General features: G+C 41.9%; 1 protein-coding gene across 16 annotated transcripts in view; it reads right to left on the bottom strand.

Moving 5' to 3' along the window:
- Positions 1–20,729, bottom strand: part of RAPGEF4 (Rap guanine nucleotide exchange factor 4) — a 295,155-nt gene that overhangs the window by 109,750 nt on the left and 164,676 nt on the right. For 14 of the 16 annotated variants that reach the window (XR_003519020.2, XR_003519021.2, XM_027588682.2 and 11 more), the window contains 2 exons: positions 12,176–12,248; positions 7,985–8,004 (listed from right to left, as the gene is read on the bottom strand). Coding sequence is in view for 14 of the 16 variants with exons in the window: in XM_027588682.2 (XP_027444483.1) it covers positions 7,985–8,004; positions 12,176–12,248 (93 nt within the window). In the remaining 2 variants the exon portion in view is untranslated. The remainder of the gene's footprint in view (positions 1–7,984; positions 8,005–12,175; positions 12,249–20,729) is intronic. The other 2 variants (XM_027588689.2, XM_027588694.2) reach the window with 1 other exon arrangement.

Genomic DNA, 20,729 nt, shown 5'->3' with positions numbered 1-20,729 from the left:
GTCAGGAATTACCATGTTCTTTTTTTTTTTTAAGATTTTATTTATTTATTTGACAGAGAAAGACACAGCGAGAGAGGGAACACAGGCAGGGGGAGTGGGAGAGGGATAAGCAGGCTTCCCGTGGAGCAGGGAGCCCGATGCGGGGCTCGATCCCAGGACCCCGGGATCATGACCTGAGCTGAAGGCAGACGCTTAACGACTGAGCCACCCAGGCACCCCAGGAATCACCATGTCCTTGATGAGGAAACCAAGTCATGGAGGTAAGTGATGTACTTGTGTCGAGTCTCGGGCTATCAAGTGTCAGGGGCAGAAACTGATGCACATCTGGGGACACGGACATAACCATGAGTAAGTACCAATTCAGTCATACTAATGTCTTCTGAGATAGAAAATTATCACCTTCCTTTTCTCTCACTTACAAGCAAATGAAAAGCATCACAGATAGTAATTTAGCGACTTAGCTCTTGTTTTACCCAGTATTTTTATGGTATGCTCTCCTAAGTTATTTTTTCATGTCCAGATGGGATAATTTTATGATGTATACAAATAAATTAGCACAAACAAATTAAATTCCACAAGGTTAGGTCCTCTGCTGAATGCTGCTAGATTTAACATGCTTATTAATGCCTTGAATATGGACTCAAAAGCGTTCTTTATAAATTTGACAAAGATATCCAATTGAGTTGGGATGGCTGGCTCTTAGGAGAAGTGGAATAAAACTGAAAATGACCTTGACAAATGAAAAAGGTAAAAGGACAAAATTCAATAGAAAGCCTTGCAGAGTGATTCATTCAAGAGAAGGGTGTGTGTGTAGAGGGTTGGGGCGGAAACAAAGGAGAACCACAGAAATGTGGGAGCACTGACTGGGCAATTACAGCAGAAAAGGAGCTGGAGATCAGAGTGAACAATAGACTCTAAAGACATTAGCAATCTAGATGTGTCATTTTTTTAAAAAAGAAGGCACGATACTGGGAGGTACCAATAGGGGTAAATTCAAACTAATTCCCCATCTACATTTTTAAAAAGATCAAGTTTTAGAGAAAAAAAATATGATGTTTGTTGGGTCCCCAAAATACCTGGAGCTTGGAAGCCAGGTTTTGATAACTTTGAAAGGGATCCTACAAAGTATAGTTTTAAAAATAATGAAAAGTTTTTTTTTTTTAATTTCAGATCTGATGAAATTAGCCTCAAAAGAGAAAATTCTGGTACTCTGTTTCTTAATGTATGCAATGCTCTTCGCCTGGAATATTCTTTCCCTTCCACCTGGGTAACACCTTCTTTCCATCAGGAGTGCACACAGGCATTTCTTCCTCTGCGAGGCTGGCTCTGAACCCCTCCCCTTCTCCCCAAGGAGAACTGCACAGACCCCCCCCATGTGTCCCCTCAGAGTACATACCAGGTACTTAGCACTGGCTAAGCACTTGGGATAAATCTTTTCATTAAGCCTTCTGGAAGCCCCTGGGGTAAGACACTACTATTACCTTCGCTCTGTAGAGGGAAACAGAGGAGGAAGCTTAACTAATGTGTCCACCTTCACATGGTGAGTCAGTGGCAGAGCTGGGACTGTAACTCAAGACTGAAGAACTCCTAAGCTCACCTCCTCATGCCACACTCTCCCAACCACGTGTGCCCATGACTTGTACTTATGCACTTGTGTTCTCATGTCTGCCTCTGTCCAGTGGCTTTAACTCCCTGAAGGAAGCGACCATGCTTTATTTATTTTTGTGGCCCCACATGGGGCTTGGGATCAATCACTATATGTTTGTTAAATTAAAGATTTTCAACCAAACATATGGCATATTCTGTGGGTATTTCTGAGTCATCCTTTGAAGGAGAATAAAAAATAAAACTAAGTTCAAGTAAACAGAATTTAAACATTTATAAAAGCTGGCAATAAGAATTCTGAACAATGCCAGATCATATAGTGTAATCATTTTTTCATTTCATTTTCTAGAAATTTTAAAGAATCAACAGTTAAATATATATGCATGCATGCGTACATATGTATGTGTTTATGTATGTATATATGTGCATCTATCAATCATCTATCTGCAAAGTAATTTTACCTAAAGGTAAAGAGAATGACTACAGAATATTTTAATATCGATGGACTCAGGGGAGGCTGTCTAACACAGAACTGTTATTAGAAAAGAATCCAAATCCTAAATGACATGTAATCACTATATTAATTTATCCAATCCGCGAACACCACAGATTGCTCTCCTAAACATAAGACATATTTGCAAATAATTTGGTTCCAATTTCTCCAAACAAGAACAATAAAAATTCAGATACATCAAACATAAATGATACTATCTAATTTATTCTCACTGTCAACTGAGATAACATGCTTGCAGCCCAAAGTTACTGGTGATGAACATAATTGTCTGCAGCACAGGATAAAATATTTCTGGCGACAGCAATCTACTCTCCCATGACTTTGAAATCAGCACTCTGGTACATTACCATTAACATGACATTGTATTCCTTGCCCCTGCTACCAGTGGAACTAATTCTCAACAGCAGGGCCCGTATGGAGCTGCCTTACCTCAAGGCCACGTCATTTTTTCAAGTGAGAGCAGGAGAGAAGCTGTTGGCTAGAGAGACTGGGAAATCTCGTTTCTTCTATTATCACTATTTTTAACAATTAAACACTCCCATGTTCTCTGTGATATCTTGCTCAAGTCAAACTCTGATTACACAGAAGCCTGAGAGGACATATATATGCCAAGCTGGGTAAAATGTGGAAAAACTCATGCAACCCTGGAAAACCATCAGCACTGCAACAACAGTAAAAAGTTCTACTCCATTAAAAAAATCTAAAAACTGTAGAGAAACCAAAAGGAGAGTACCGAGATAATCAGCAAGTGTAATTCATAATTTTATGAAAGTAATTCTAAAATATACTAATGAACCACTACCCCAACACACCCAATATGTGCCATTTCACCCAGCGAACTCACGGTAAGCAGATCTTGGGAACATTGCCGAGAACATTCAGAGGCAACAACCACATGGCTTAACTGACACCCGAGGGATCAGGTTTTTAGACTGTTACCCACATTTACTATTCACGATTTAGATTAAGGGCAACTATACCTCATCTTAAAAATTCAATCAATATACCACTGCAGGAGCTAAAGAGAGAGAGAGAGAGAGAGAGATGGCACCGTCAGCTTTTATAACAGAGCAGGGGAACAGATGGAATAAAAAGCAGGAAGAGATTCAGCAAGGGCATTCTGCCCCATAAAATACATAACTCACAAACACAAAAACAAATATTTCTTCAGAGACTGAGCCGATGTTGTCCTTGGCACCTTCGACATTAAGTCGCTGGTGTTCTCCAGGAGGTGGGGCAAAGTGTTGGCTCATTGAGTTACGTGCTCCCATAGGCCTGCTAAAGAAACCAGTGTTGACACTCTACCCAACAGGAGGGACGGAGCCAGCCACACTGCCAAACCTAATCCTCACCCAGGCAATAAGCAGTGTGTCCTGTAAAATCAAAATGAGTAGGCTTAGGATTTTCTGTCCTTCACACTGGGTTGATTTGCCCTCGCCTGTTGAGGTTCGCGCCTTCGGCTGGCTTCGTACGAGCTGTTGCATCACGGTGACAGGGCTAGCTAGCCATTCTTACCCTACAACACACGGGACAAGCTGCCAGGGCTAAGCCTGTGAACTCTGGCCAACACGTCTTGATAAGCTCTGGACGTGTATCAGTCATGTTTTAAAAGCAGGATTTTAAGAACTGTTTCACAGAAACTGTTGGTTTGAATTCAGTAGGTGTTCTAAAGCTGGAGTTAAAAGGTTTTACGGGGTTTTTATGGGTTTATCTAAGTTTTTTTTATATTTTATATTTGTTTGAGGACACACAATTTACATTTCCTTCCTCTGGCCCAGAATCATAGCCAATGTATAAGAGTAAAATAAGATGTTGTTATTTAATAGTGGGAAATATTTTAATTTGTTTTCTTTAATCTTGAAAAAAAAAGAGCAGCAATAAATGTTATTATATTTCCTAAAAATGCCTAACATTCCTAACCTTTTGACTCTGATAGTTATTTTCTTCTTTTTCTATTGTCTTTTCCTTAATGAGAATTTTCAAGCTGTGTAAATTATTTCCTCCCCATTTGCCGTTTAAAATCTGTGTCTTTATAATAATTTCTAAAAATTTGTCTTTATATAAATGACCTATGATTTTTAAAAGTTTGACAAACGCTGATTTAAGGCATCTTCTTAAAATAAGACCTACCAAATAGTTTTATAAGATTCCCAAGCTTGCTCATTACTAATTGGTAGCATCCAGTTCTTCTAGTGCTTGGGAAAACTTGGAGCTCTGAATTGATATAAGTTTTTATTTAAATTCCAGTTAGTTAACATGCAGTGTAATATTAGTTTCAGGAGTACAATATAGTGATTGAATACTTCCGTACAACAGCCGGTGCTCATCACAGCAAGTGCGCTCCTTAGTCCCCGTAGCCTCTTTGACCCATCCCCCCACCCACTGCCTCTCTGGTAACCATCAGTTTTTCTCTCTAAGTAAGAGTCTGTTTTTTTTTATTTCTCTCTCTCTCTCTTTTTCCCTTTATTTCTTTTGTTTCTTAAATTCCACATATGAGTGAAATCACATGGTATTTGTCTTTCTCTGACTTAATCTCACTTAGCATTATACTCTAGCTCCATCCATGTTGCAACTGGCAAGATTTCATTCCCTTTTATGGCTGAGTAATATTCCAGTGTGTGTGTGTGTGTGTGTGTGTGTGTGTGTGTGTGTGTGTGTGTGTGTGTGTGTGTACACACACCACATCTTTATGTATTCATCAATCCATGAACACTTGGGCTGTTTCCATAACTGATTGAATTATTGCATTGATTAGTGTTTTATATTGGGAAAGTACTCTTCCACATTTAGTAGGAACCTAATCACATTGTCAATACTATAACTGCCTTAAAAAAAGGGGACCTCAAATGATCCTTTTGGAAACTAGATGTTTATAAATAAGGAAATGGGATTATTTTGTAGTATCTTCCTAAGCCTATTTTCTGGCCCTTCTACATTGAGGAAGAAAAGGATAGACTTCTAAAACTACACAACTTCATAGCAATCGTTTGTCAAAAGGATGGAGCACAACAAGGAACAAAATCTACATAAGTAGCAGAAAATTATAGACAAGCTCATTCCTCCAAAGGGCAACTGTAACATGCAACTGTGAAGCTTTCTTGTAATTGTGATTTTTAGCTTTTGTGTTAAACATGGTCATCTGATAGGGCATATACAGAAGATGGAAAAAATACAACTTGAAAAGATCAAAGAGAATAATTTATTTGTACAACCAACAGCCCCAAACAATCATAACCCTATCAAAACTTGCTTTATTGGTGCAATAGTCATTTTTCTAATATCTTACCAATTAGTTATAGGTTCCAGTCTCCTGTGTCATATCAAGTTAAATGATGACTCTATCAATTACAGTAAGTAGTAAACAAAATAATGTAGCAAGTTAACTGCCAGCCCATTTGTTTCTATGAAAGTGCAATTTATGAAAAGAAAGTTCCTTTTTTGCAAGGTGAGGCTGCATCTGGAAATAAAAGAGAGCTGGCAAGGCTAAGCTAAAAACACCACTTACTGATGCCTGCATATTTGGTTAAAAGTTAAACATGGTGATTAACGAAATCAAGAGTAGGAGCTGGAGAGGAGAATATAGTCTCTCCACAAAGAAGCTGTTTGGACGCTGAAACAATAGTCTAAGTGCTTTTATTTCAGTCCACAGGCATATTATTGCTATTTAGAAACATAAAGGGAATATAAGATTGCCCAGCGTGTAGTTAAAGAAGGTAAAGGATAAAAGAAATCATCATAACACAACTTGTCTCTTCTAAAGGAAAATTTCCAATTAACACCCACTTTAAGGCTCTTAGGGTTCTTTTTATCTTTCTACAGCTTCAACTCTATTCACGAATGTCTTTCATCTCATTTGCTTTACTTTGACTGATGGCATTGGAGAACTTTCTTAATAGCACATGGTGACATTATATCCACTCTATTTGCTGATAGAGAAAAAGGGTACTTTTCTGTTTGCTAGAGAATCTGACACAGAATGAGTGACCCAAACAAATACAAATGAACATACATGATGAATAATATAGGGGAGACAGCTTGCCCCCCTCCCCACAAATCTTACAGGGCAACATGCTGATAACAACTCAACATATCTAACTTTCTGTAAACTTCAGATTCCTATTTTGTCACAAAGTGAGCCACAGGATGACAGCTGGTAGGTCTCTGCTTATGTTGTCCCTCGGCAGGGAGGTCCAACCTAAAGGTCACGAGGGACCTAAGAGAGACAGAGCTTTCTTTTGAAGATTAGAACATTTTAGACCTCCTAGGGCTTGGCCATTCTGTGTGTGCCCTCCACATCACTGATGGTTCCTTGATGAGGAAGCACCAGGCTCTTTTATCCTCTTGACTTGGCTAGTGATCTGCATATTATTTGTTTTGGAGTGCTTTGGGACATCCGTATCCAAAATTGTGGCAGGATGAGTCTGTTACTGTAGACTCTAAAGCTGTGGCTTTCCATGAACCTGATTATCTAGAGCTTTGCTCAACACACAAAGGTAGTTTTTAAGGGCAAAATATCAATGGAAAGGTTCATTGAAGAAAGGTATTTTGATGAGAACCATAAATGGCAAAAGGATAGTTACTTCATAAAAGGGTAGGGCATTTTTCAGAGGAGGAAAGATCTCAAGAAAATGATACAAGTCTTGACAAAATAATAATTACAGTAATAGTCTTAACATTTACTGAGCTCCGTTGGACTAGTCTCTATGCTTTCCACAGATTATTCCATTCAATATTCATCATGGCCTCTTAAGGTGGTCACGACTAACATCCACATTTAAAGATGAGCTCATGCAAGGATGTTTCGAGAAGCCAAGTAGCTTGTGAAGGCCCACAGCCAAGAACTGAAATCCTCTGCCAAGCCAAGCCAAGTGAAATTTTGGTGTGACGTTCGAAGTGACATTGCTGGGTCTGGAACTCAAATTTGTGGTGGTGTAACAACGGGCCAGAATCCCAACCAGCCCTTGAAGCCAACGTTATGAAAAGAAGACCTAAAGAAAGCTAGAGTTAGATCTCTTGAAAGGGATACAGAAATAATCTGAATTGAATGAAGATGATATCTCTGTCCACAGACATAGGACCAAAAGCAGGGAAAGGAAAGGAGAATATTCTGTAATGATTCTGTAATGTTGCCACTTGGGTACAGCAATCGAGGAACATAATGAAAGGGGACGCATCTGAGAGTCACAAAGCACTCCTTCAAATTAATCACTATATACTCTTGCACCATTAACCCTTCTAGGTTGTTGAATAGATTGAGATTCTGGTTGATATGTAATTCATATTCTTATTATTTGCATGCAAAGCAATGCCACTACACCACTACCATCTTTGGAACCTGCACTTGGCACTGGTTCTTGGTGAAAAGTTTGTCCTAAACCTACTCTCTCACCTGACTGTGCTAAACAATTAGAGTAATTACTTATTTTCAGCTTCCAAAGAGAAACATTGACTTTCATGAAGCTTGGATACAACTATAAAATCAACTGACCCTGTATTTCATATTTTGTACTCCACTAAGGAAAAACAACTAATTTTTTGTATGTCATTAAAATAATGATTTGCTCACCTGCCTATATACATCGTGGGAAAAAGAAAAACCCTTAGCAATTGTACTGTTTGCCCCTAGAATAACCTTCTGCAGACTAGTTAATATCAAGGACATGTGATGACCATGTCAGAGCAATCAACCTTCTCCCCCTCATATTTCAAAGGGACAGACCAAGATGCCAGAATAAGATTAGAAAATATTTATTGCTCTGTTGAATGTGAATGAAGAGCTCTCTTTGCTGGTAGGGTTACCATGATTATTATTTTTTTTTACCTTATGACAGTTTTTAGAGGAGAGGCAGAGAGAGTGCTACTCACATTCTCCTTGTCAGGAATCCCTAGAAGAAGAAAAATAGAGAGAGAGCATGAATTGTAAGATGAATCTGTAAAATGGAACTGAAATCCTTTGCTGAATCAAACAAAGTAAATTTCTGGTGTTTCTGATTTGTGTCTCTATCAAAACTTACATAATGCTGCTTAGAAAAATAGCAGCACCCACCAAAATCTGTAACATAAATAAATCAATGAATCAGGAGCAGGGCTGTGTGCCAGATAACAAAATCTCATGCTTATTTTGCTTTTCTACCATATGCTTTACTTTGCCAAAGGTAAAAATCCATCTCTGATTCATTTACACCATGCGAACAACTAATTCCTCTCTGCTGGGCACAGGACACTCAGAATTAGGGACAGACAAGTCAAATCTTAAGTTACACATACTGTATTTTTTACATTTCAGACCACCTCACCATGCTCCAGGGCTGTGGACCTAGCTTCAAGTCCCACATAAGAACCACCAGAACACAGCCTCCATTTGGGGCAAAGCAAATTCCTGCTGCCTCCGAAGTCAGGTCTGAGCCTGGCCGTGTCTGTTTCCAGGGGTGTCCCAGTTTTCTGTGAAAAAGTTCATCGTTCATCCATTTATGCATTTGTTCATTCATTTACAAACATTTCGTGAGCTATAACAGGCCCTGGTCCTCTGTATTTCCTTTGGGGTTGTTGACTCTGACAGACATGATCAGGGTGGCTAGATAGGAAGGCCCATAGCCCCAGCAAAATTTAATGCCTCCAGTACAGTGGACCCAAGTGGCCTTCTTTTGAGAGATTGAGAGATACAAACAGGTGGTTTGTATGTGCGGCTCACCCCTAGGGCAGTCTGAGGTGGTTTGCAACATACAAATACAGTACTTCCAAATTCTGAGTAAACAGCACATTCTGTGTTTAATAAGGGGGTACACAGGATGTCTACTACTGGCTTTAAAAGAATTGAGCGCCCATTTTAATAGGCAGCAGTAAAATACACAGAAAGGGTAAGAATGGAAGAGACTATCTGGAAACATTCTCTAATTAAAACTCTGCCCCCCACATTGGGATAGTACCAGTACATAAAAAGCCTAGGCAGAAAGCAGGGTGACAGAATATTAATGGGCATGTTTGCCATCACTTCCCAAATCTGTCAGGAGTAAGGGTGGCCTAATATCAGCACTCTGAAACTTTGAATCCAAGCTATCCATTCATTATTCCATCCATTTGTTCAATGGCCATTTGAAAAGACTGGAGTTGATTGTATGAGGAGATACAGGGGTGTAACAGAAACTTCCTTTCTAGGAGTTTGGTAAGATAAATACATAGCAGCTCAAATCACCATATCTGAGTGGCTGGAGACTAGGGTGTCCGTAGAGAAATAACACTGAAAAGATGATTTGGGGCCACCTAGGAACTTGAAAGTTGGTCTAAGGCATTAGCAATCTTGGAAATTCACCTTCCATGGCAGGCAATGGGCAATCATTAAGATGTTTTGAGCAACAGAGTGATATGACCAGGATAAAGGGGAGGGGGAGACGGGTCTGTTCAAAATGAAGACCCTTAAAACATAAAAGTCAGATGCAAGAGCATGATCCTTGAGGTCCAGTTTGAGCAAAGAGCTATAAAGACATTCAGTGGGGAAAATCTGCGTATGGACTTAGTAGATGATATGATTAAGGAAAGTCATACCAGTTTATTAGGTGTATGGAAAAGTCTTTATTTTCAAAACTATCTGCCGAAGTATTTGAGGTGAAATGTGTGTATGTGAGTAGAAGAAGGAAAGAAGGCAAATATTAAAATTAAAATATTAAAGTGCATATTGCTATTAATAAACAAATCATATTTAAGTATTAAAATACTAATGGTAATTAAAGTGATGAAGACATGGATGTTAACTATGTCATTCTGTATGTTTGAAATTTTTCACAATACAAAGTAAATTTAAAAAAGTTCTGCGTAAGTCGGGTGTAAGTCAGGTGTAGGGTGGACCAAGGGTGAGATCCTAAAGGCTCAGAGCCAGCTGAGTCATTCTTGCCCTTAGGTCAAGAGTGATGAGGTCCTTGGCCAAGTGGCTGCAGAAGGAACAGAAAGGAAAAAACATGAACCCTGCAAAGGAAGGAACAAAGAACCGGATGGGTGATTAACCTCAGTGCATGGAGGTGACAAAAGGGAGGACTCTAAAATGGTTAAGGTTTAGGGATGCCTGGGTGGCTCAGTCAGATAAGCATCTGCCTTCGGCTCAGGTCATGATCCTGGGGTCCTGGGATTGAGCCCCGCATCGGGCTCCCTGCTCAGCGGGGAGCCTTCTTCTCTCTCTCTCCTGCTGCTCTCCCTGCTTGTGCTCTCTCTCTCTCCCTCTCTCCTTCTTCCTCCCCCCCTCCGACAGATAAATAAATAAAATGTTTAAAAAATAATAAAATGGTTGACGTTTAGAGGCTGGTATGGGAGAAGAACAGGGCAGATAGGAATGGAAATGTGGCTTTCAGGGGTTTTGTGGGAATTGGGATGTGTTCTGTTGCTGAAACTGTGAGTTTAAGAGACCAGCAGAATATCCAGGTGAAAAGAGAACCAGCAGTCCTCTGAAAAGCTAATCCATCATGGGAAGAATCAAACAGAGGTATTGGTTCAGGAAGTTCATATCCAGTGTAACAAACGATGGTCATGGGGAAAGTATAAAGAACAAAGGAGAAAAACAGCCAAGACTGGACTCTTGGGTAATACCTAAGCTTCTGGCTGAGAGGAAGAGGTACCCGTGGAAGAGACCAAATGAACGTGGCCAGAGAGATACCAGAAAACCAGGATAATGCAGTGGAGCCTGGGACTCAGGGAAAATGGAGTCTGAACATGGAAAGCCTTACTCAAAGTCAGAGAGATGGGGAACGGTAATAATGAAGGCCGGTGTTGGTTGGTCACTGGAGATGGTTTGAATCAAGAGGTATGGGGCAGGAGCCAGACTTGGAGGGGTTAAGAGTGACCAGTGGTGAGGAAATGATAGCTAACACCACTGGGGTGCTTACTCTATGCCTGGCACCCTCCAAACACTTGACCTGTTTTGCTTTATTTAATCCTCACAACAATCTTGTGAGGAAACCGAGGCAGAGAGAGATTAAGTGCCTTGCCTGAGGTCATACAGATAGGAGACAGCACAGCTGGGATTTCAACTCAAGGACTCTTCGTGGGCCGGTCATTCCTACATCAGCCAGAAAAGAAAATTCAAGAACACGGGAGGGCAGGAAAGGAAGACCTGTCTTCCCCACCCCATCCCTCCACCCCAAGGACAGAAGAGAAACAGAGAAAGAGGGCTGAGGCTACACAGAAACTATGACATGGAGGGCAGAGAATGTGAGGAAGCTCACTTAAGACCTTGCAGGGAGGAGAGTCACCTTGGAGTGGCGAGTCTGGTAGTGAGTGGCAACCGAAGGAGCTAGAGAGAGGATGTGAAGGGTGACTCTTGCTCAGAAGACCCTGGCATGGAGGCACTGCCTGGTTAGTTCATCACGCTGTCTAGCTGCTCCAAAAACCCCAGCACTGAGCACCCTGCCACCCGTATACGTCTAAGACCCGAATAAGGGGACTCAGCAACAAGCAACTCCCAGAGCCAGTCATGAGCAATAAGAAGACGCTCCTGACACCCGTGAGCAGACAGACAGACTCAGGATGCAGGATTTCTTTGACTCTAGTGGGCATCCATGAGAAAAGAGTATCACAGAGGAAAACTTCCTGTCTTTTACAAACACAGCAAGAGACTGGTCACATAAAAGGCCTGGAATTAGATGAGGCCATGATTTGCGAAGAATAAATAATGACTCACGCTGCTTCCCTCCTCGACCAATAGCATCAAAATAGCAAGAGGTGGGACTCTCAGGTGTCTGGATGTGACTGAGACTAATACAATTCATAAATCCCATTTTTAAAAGAGCACAGAAACACCAGATTTCACCATAAAGAGATTTTGAGAGAGCATTTTAAGTATGAAGTTCCAACTGACACCAGAGCATCCCTCCCTCTATCAGCTAGGACCACAAAATAATACTGTTAACAATTTTTAAAAATAATTCAAGTGTGGGCTGGCAGGTATGTTTATCCACAAAAGAATCTGGAGATTTACTCTGTCAAGCTGGTGTGGGACATATTTTTTGTCACGTGAAAACGCATACTGCATGACAAATTTTTAGATAGAAAATGTTCACATTTTTCACTTACTGTCATTGTTAGAGCCCGTTTCCATAACACCATAAGGAGGAGCCAGAAGTCCTGCCATGTACTGTCGATATTTCTGAAAGACAAGATTGTAAACTCAATGCACAGAGATTTACTCACTTGGAGCACTCGTTTATTTACACACTAAAAAGCAGAAACGTTGGGTGTCAGGAAGCATCTGACTCTAGTATTTACAAAGCCATGAAATGTGCTGTCTGGGATCTGTGCTCTGAAATAAAGATGCTGTGTTAGAAGGGGTCCTCGTGTATAAGACTGGAAGGGCCCCTTGCCCCTGCCCAGGGAGGGGGTAATACGCCAGCCAGTTCATTTAGGTACTCGTGACTGAAGAACCCAACTGCGTGGGCTTTCCCCCTCCCTCTACCTCTTGCCCTGCTTTTCACTCCGGCAAACACATGCTCAGGTTTTTGTGGAAGGCAGAGACACTCGGTTTTTATAGATGCAGATACAAATAATTGTGCTGCCTTCTTAATAGGTGAATGGCACTGAATCAGCTTTCTTTCAAAGGAAAAAGAAATGCATCTCTGAAAAATGTCTGTTTGAAAGAAGCTGATTCGCTTCCATTTAACTACTTCCTTTTACACTTACACCTGCCCGTTACGTGACCTCTAAAGAACTTTTGGTCTGTTGTCAAATAGAATGGTTTGACTTCATTTAGAACTATTTGGATTCCTCTGAATTGTATCCCCCTGATTTTTGGTCCAGGGATGCCTTAAAACCTGGGGCTCAGCAATATCTATTAGCCCCCAAAGTCTGTGCTGTTTTGAGGGGATAAGGCTTGGTGAGCATAAAGCCATCTAGAGCAACCACCGAGAGCGGGACGATGTTTACAAAGAATGCAAAATGGATATTAGACATCCTGTCTTCTCAGGTAATAAATACAGCCTCCTCCCCTCTTAGAACGAAAGCCAGGCAATTTTATTTATTGCATGGTGTCATGTATATTTATGGTTTATAATTATGATGACACATAAATGTTAAATGGCGTCAAAAGAATCAACACTCTATAATGTGCTTGTGGGTTACACAGACGTCAGCAGAAAAGCCTTCATCTGTAGCAATGGGCAGCTGGAGACATGCAGTGTTTGAGCAAACATCTGGCCCATTTGGTAGATTTGAATGGTGTTTGTAATGTAACATTGACGGTTTCTCAAAAGAGCCTTCTTCCAGTCAAGATGTGACTAGCTTTTTTTTTTCTAATCCTTTTTTTCTTCTCATTCTGAGGCAACTATACTAACACCTGCATGTAAACATTAAAAATCATGATTTTCCCTGCCTCTGAGTTAACTAATCACTCAAACATACCCACAGGACTAATCTATCACCCTGAGTTCCTGACATTTCCTTTGATAGCGCCCCAGTTCTGATTCCCTTCTTTCTTATGACACCATCTACTCATCTTCCTCACGAGAGAGCACTGATTAAGCACATTACTGGGCATGCTGTTATGCCGGACTCTGAACAAAACAGGTTCATAGAAAGCAGATGGGGACTGAGATATGTTCTGAGAAGGTTTTGTGACCCCCTACAGCCTTTTGAGTTATTCTTCTTACTGTTAGCAACTCCTTACCAGGCTCCTAAATGAAATAACCTATGTTAAATTAAAGGAGCAATTTTGCTTTGCTTAGAAATGTTTTGGATGGGGCGGATGTTCTTTGTCTCAGGCACCCCAATGCCAGTTCCCATGAGCTCCACAGAAGTACCTTCCCGACTCTAAATGAATGGGCCTTCGCCTTCCTTTAGCCCCGTAGCACTGGGTCTGTTGCCCGTTCCTGGAGTGCAGCATCAGGGCTGTGCTCTGGGAACAGAAAATAGAGCAGCCCTTGGGCAAGTAGGAGGAGGGCCAGGTTTCAGGGCATGTATGTACTGAACACCTACTATGTGCAGGCAACGTCCTAGGCACTAGGCTCATTGCAGAGAACAAGCACACAGGCCCTACGCACTTGTGAAGTGTCTATCTCTGCCCCAGAGAGCACCAAGGCTTGCACGTAAGATGAACTTAATATTTATCTGTTGAATTTTAGAATTTTTATGGAGAATGTCAAACATGTATAAAAACAGAATAACAGATACCTAACGTCCAGCCTCAAAAATTATGAACTCATGACCAATGCTGTTCCCTCTACACTCCTTTCCACCTGCCCTTTCCAGAATTATTTTGAAGCGAATCCCAGATATCATATTATTTGATCAATAAATATTTCAGTAGTTATCTCTAAAAGACAAGGACTCTTTTTTTCCCCAAAAAACCACAATACCACTATCACAACTAAGAAATGTAACATTTCCATGATTTCCATTTGATGTTCAAATTTCTGTTTCATAAATGTCATTGCTGAATTTAATTAAATACTTTAATTTTATAAAGTACTTTATTTAATAAGACAACATTGGTTTCAGCAGACTAACTTTGGGTATAGGAGAGATTGCAAAAACAGGGTTGAAATTTTAACACCTATAAATAGGGGTGGTGCCTGGGTAGCTCAGTTGGTTAAGCATCTGACCCTTGATTTCAGCTTAGGTCATGATCTCGGGGTCGTGGGATTGAGCCCTGTGAGTCTGCTTGAGATTCTCTCTCTCCCTCTGCCCCTACCCCACCACATGCACACATGCACACATCTCTCTCTCTGGCTCTCTAAAATGAATGAATGAATGAATGAATGAATGAATACATCTTTCAAAAAATTTTAACACCTACAAGTAAAAAGTCAACCTTTTAAAATCGATGGGATATTTTTTAGAAAACATTCACTAAAACAGGAAAATTGATTTCTTATGTAGCACCATACAGAGAACCCTATATTAGTTAGGATAAAAACAACTAACTGAAATAAAACCTATATCAGAAAATTGGGATTCCTAAATAACTTGCATACTGCTTGATCTTTGGGCAGCATCTCATCTTCCAAACACCAGTTAAAAAACAGTCTATAAAAGAATATATCATATGAAAAGATGCAGAAGCTCACTTATGACAGAAAGGCACAAATAAATGAAATCTTTAATAAAAAGGCACATTAAACTTATCGTGCAATGTCATTTCTCACTTGTCAGGTTGGCAAAGTTTCAAAAAATTTACTAACACGCAACTGGTTATCTCATACATTGCTTCTGTAAAATGAGACAACCTCGGTGGAAGGTAATTTGCAAGTAGCCCTCACATTAAATGTCTCTTCCCTTCCACTGAGCAAAGAACCTTAGAGCTCCTGAAATACCCGAATACACATGCAAACATGCGTATCTGTCTGTAACAGCAAACGAAACAACAGCAACATCAAACAGGAAATTACCTAATTGTCCACAAGTAGATGGCACCCGGGCTACTTCCTGATGAAGAGATGATATTGGAATATTATGCAGCCATGAATGAAGCAGCACTACCTGCTGACATAGAACTAGCTCCACAATATATTGTGCAATTAAAAAAAGGCAAACCACAGCCCCGAATGTAGAGTATGCTACCATTTTGTGGGGATAAAAGAACAGATGTGTGTATGTGAATATTCATAAAGATTTGTAAATGCATAGACTATCTCTGGACACATACACAAGAAAGTTGTAACAAAGACTGCCTCTGGGAAAGAGAGCTAGGTGGCTGAGGATCACGTGGGAGAGAGACTTAGTTGTCCCCGTTCATCACCCACTGTGGCTGCCTGCCTGGGGCTGAACCAGTGGCACTGGCTTGCAATGGCATTCAGTATCAGTCATCAGAGTGTGGATGGCCTGGCAGCACGGGATGATGATGGCAGTGGAGTGAACAGACAGCCCTTCTCTCTTAAACATGTGGAGGTGGGAGTAATTCCCTTTGACCATAAAATCCTCCAGAGTAGGGGAACTGTAGCATTAGATACTGGGCTGCCTTGTAATAGAGTTTATTGCTGCTACAGTGATGAATTGAAAAACGAGAGACGACTGTATTAGTAAACCTAGATTGTGGAGCGGTTCATATCTCCATTGAAGTTTAAAAGCCACTCCAAGCTTTCTGAGAAACAGAACAAAACTAAAGGGAATGCGCCAAGGCTCCAGTATGAAAGTCAGCACAAGGCCAGCTTTCATCTGAGCCAGCAGTTCTGCAGAGGCAACCCGGCATATTTTCATGGTGGTTACGTGGTATCAGTCCCACATGCCTCCCATACCTTGGCTGCCGGGGTGTGCAGTGGTCTGACTGGGGCCCTGGTGGACCTCTCCCCACAAAGGCTTTCCCTGGATCCCAACGCATCCTAACACATCAATAGTTTAAATGGCTTCATTAATCATTTTTAAATCACCATATGCACCTGGGAAAGAGCTGTGCCTTTAGCTGCCACAGACACTTATCCTCACTGTGCCGGGCCCCTGGCAGGAGGGCTCTGCACCATTCCCACTCCCTAACCCTTCACGACCTCTGAGAGCAGTTAGGAAATCCGTTCACACGACAAGAAAACCACAAAGGCCTTCAAGGGTCTTCAAAGAATTTGGTAGGCTTCGTTCTTAGGATCTACTCCTGGCTTTGTCACTAGTCAGCTGGGTCAACTCAGACAAGTCTTCTGAGCTCTCTGACTTCAATCTCCTCATCCATAAAATGGGTGCTCTGAATGAGGTCCAGGGCTCCTTGAGCAGAACTCTGGGTTGCGTGGTGGACCCTCAGGCAAGGGCACCATGCACGCAGACTCTCTACCCCTACGGCAACAAGAGTGTCTTCCCTTTTAACTGTTTTTATAAATTAGAGTTCCAAGAGCAATTTCATCTGAAAGATGACTTTTGCTTCTAAAAAATAAAAATTTACAAATCACAAGACCAATCCCTGAACTTCTAGCCAGACAGATGTCACTCAAAGATCTCCTTGAAGAATCAACACAGACCAATTTAGGATTTGTCTGTGAAGGAATAAGGATTCTACTCTCTGTTAGAAAGACCTCTATGGTTGAGAATTGGCCAGGTGACAGTTTGCTCTGTACCTGAAAGGTTTCTCAACAAAACTGGCATGGAGAATTTAACTGAGATGTACCGCAGCACAATGCTGACCTTCTCCAACTGAGGTGTGCAGATCCCTGGAGTGGCACACAGCAGGGCAGAAGGGGATGCGAGAGGGGTTAATAGAAGCTCTTCCTGGAGCTTAAATTTTATTCTATGTCAAGTAGTTTAAAGGATTACTTTTATGCTTTCATATTACTGAGTAGAAAGCTAAATTTGCATAAATTTTAAAGATTAAAGCATGAAACTTCAAAGAAATTTTGAGCTTGCTGCTGGCTACTTCTAGCTACAAAGGGTCTAGACCCCGGGCAGGATATATTGATTTCCTATGCATTCGGAGAACTTTACTGGAAAAAAACCAAGAACTCTGATGTTATGAAAAGCGTGCAGACATCTGAACCTCACAAGAACAGGGTCTTAATTCTGATCCCACCATTTGCTACCTATGTGAACTTGAGTAAGTTGGTCACCTCAGTTTCCTGGATAAAGAGTCCCATCTTTCAGAACCATTGGGAAGATGAGAAATAAAATCTATAAAAGTGCCCTGCACATATTAGGCACTTAATAAATAGTTGCCGATAATAATAATAAACAACCAAGGATTAATCAAGATAATCACACTACATTTGATGAGTTTCCCAAGCAGATAGCCTTCAGCTGTAGGAAAGAACATTCTCCGCATGACGATTCCCGAGGCTATGTAAAGACCTACACAATGTAAAGACCCATAATACATCTATTGACCTGTCTGTTAAATGAGGCTTAAATAGGAATTTAAGTAATAGACTTTCTTAAATAATTTTATAGTATACTGCCTGTTTTTATATCCACAAGGTAAAACTGTCCAACGAGAAAGGAAGGACACGAGACAGTAAGCTCAAAAATAATTTCACAACAATAAGTAAAGCCTTTCAGCCACCAGAACTGCAAAATATTCAAAGAATATATTTTTTTAAATGCATCTGTGAATTACAATGGGTCAGTTGGTAAAGCCAAGTCAGTGTCTGTGGCTCAGAACAGAGGGAAGAGGGAAAGCAGTATGAGGGGTGTGGGATGCAGTAGAGGGGAGGGACGGCATGCTTGGGCTCGTGAGGCCAGATGCCTGTCCCTAAATCCAGGTGGAGATGTGCTACTGGCTATACTAATAATATTGAAGAAGAGACAAACATGACAGTCTCCAGGAAGGTTAAAACCTGGTGTGTCTCTCAGCTGACTCATGGCCCCCACACTGAAGAAGGCTGGCTGGGAGGCTGGCAGAGCAACCATCTGGGGGGAAGGGTGCCGGGGGTAAATCCAGCTCTGTGCCACAGGCCTTGAGCCCCAGCGTAAGGCTGCTCCCACCCAGAGCTAGGGCTGCTTTTCTCTAATTTGCACAAAGGCTCCATATGACCCAGCTGTAGTCCAGGAGCCAGAATACTAAAGCTGGGTGGCATCTGCTGGGGGAGGAGGCATACCAGAGATAGGTCCCCTTCTGAAAGGCCAGTCTCAGTTTACAAAGCAGGACTAACAGAGAATAAAGGAAGGCTGGCAGGTTGTACCCTAGCTGGACCCTGTATGACAAAAGAAAATGGGGTTCTGGTGGAGCAAGATTCCCTACCCTGGAGGTGAAGGTCTTCTGGACACACGGTGAGGCCTTTTCTGAGTGTTCTTCAAGCTGCTGCCTGCTGCCAAGACCTCTCCAGGCTGCAAGTGGGAGCCTCCACGGGGGGAGCCAGGGCAGAACATGACTGTCACTACTACATTCCTGTCTGGCCAGAAGCAGCCAGGCCCAGCTGTGAGCTTTGGGCACAGCCCTTCCCAACAACGCCCCCCTGCTCCCCACCTCTCTTGCCTAGGAGATCATCAGGTTGCAAGGAAAGCATAGGTAGCATCCTTAGGCTGGGATATGAGGGCTAGAAAAGCATTAAAAACAGGAAGCCACAAGGATGATGGGTAGGCATTGCTGTGAACACCCGAGGTGAGGGGATATGCTCAGAACAGGGATGCACTAATGAGAGCTCATGGCAGGGAGTGGCCAGGATTGGGGCAGAACAGAAGACAGCTGCTCTGGGGTCTGAGGCGGTACCTTGTCACAATGTCCCACTCATTATACCTGCACTAGCTTCTTCCAACTTATTAAAGCTGAGTTCATAAAATGTAATGGCAAACAGGTCATCTGTACTTTCTCTGAAAGCATTAGGATTATTTCAGAGAAGAGCTTAGAGTAGAGATCTAACATTTAGGTCCCCCCCTTTTTTTCCCTGTTTCTTGGCAAGAGTTTTTTTGTAACTTCTGTATGATGTGTAACGGGTAATGTGAAAATGGACATGGCACATTGCTCTAAAATCTCAGAGAGCCAGAGAGTTCTCAACCATGTGTAGAAGAATAGGAAAGAAGGGGAGAAGTAAAGCAGTTGTAAATGGAAACCTTCAAGCAGAATTCTTCTGTTTACTCTTTTAAAGCCATATGTACCGCTTCTCTCACAGCAGATCCCTGGCTGGCCTGAGTTTACCTCTTATGCCAAGTTATTCTGTTTCCTTGTTTCTCGATTTCTATAGCATCCGCATAATAGGGCTCAAAGAACTTCCATTGCTGCGTCTTCAATGATATTTAATTATATCCTTTGGTCCTAAGATAGATATTTCTAAATAGAGGCAAATTCTGCTTGCCAACTCCTGGCCATTTTTAATTCATGACTAACCTGCCAGGAGCAGTAGTTTGGAGCATGATAATCACAACAACAGCTCTAATCGAGGAAGTTTTCCAACCCTGAGTTCTTTAAGAGCTCTAGGCTAAAGCCCAAGAAAGATGACCCTGCAGGTAAGCAAACAGCACCTATTAGAAATTCTCTCTCCTAAGGAGCGGGTGGTGGAGGGTGAGGCAAGTTCAGATTCGAGAGTCAGGGCAAGGCAGGGAATCTGAGGCTGGGGAGCCTTGGGGGTACAGGGCAGGGGGCAAAGAGAACAGCCTTCCAGGTAGAGGGGGAAGAGGTGTAAATGTTAGAGATGAGGGAAGTCTGTCAGGGGAATTGGGACAAGGGTGCTGGGGGGAGGGGAAGGCAGTGAGGCCGAGTGGTGCAGGGGCAGGACAGGTAAGGCCTTGCGGGTCACAGTGAGGATTCTGAACGTCACCCTCGTGCAACAGGAGGAAGTGTTAAGTAGAGAAGTGACAAGAACAGATAAGTATTTTTTTTTTAAGATTTTATTTATTTATTTGAGAGAGAGAGAGCATGAGAGGGGGGAGGGTCAGAGGGAGAAGCAGACTCCCCGCTGAGCAGGGAGCCCAGTGCGATGTGGGACTCGATCTCAGGACTCCAGGATCATGACCTGAGCCGAAGGCAGTCGCTTAAACAACTGAGCCACCCAGGCGCTCCCAGATAAGTATTTTTACAAGATCATTTTGGAGTCCATAGTCACCCAGGCACCCCATCCCTCCCACCCCCCACCACTCTAGCAACCCTCACTTTGTTTCCTGAGATTAAGAATTCCTTATATCAGTGAGGTCATATGATACATGTCTTTCTCTGATTGACTTATTTCGCTCAGCATAATACCCTCCAGTTCCAACCACATCGTCGCAAATGGCAAGATTTCATTCCTTTTGATGG

The sequence above is a fragment of the Zalophus californianus genome, chromosome 3, assembly GCF_009762305.2.
Source record: "Zalophus californianus isolate mZalCal1 chromosome 3, mZalCal1.pri.v2, whole genome shotgun sequence".
Lineage (NCBI taxonomy): Eukaryota > Metazoa > Chordata > Mammalia > Carnivora > Otariidae > Zalophus > Zalophus californianus.
Note: the sequence above shows the minus strand (reverse complement) of the source record. Positions and strands in the feature narration are given on the sequence as shown.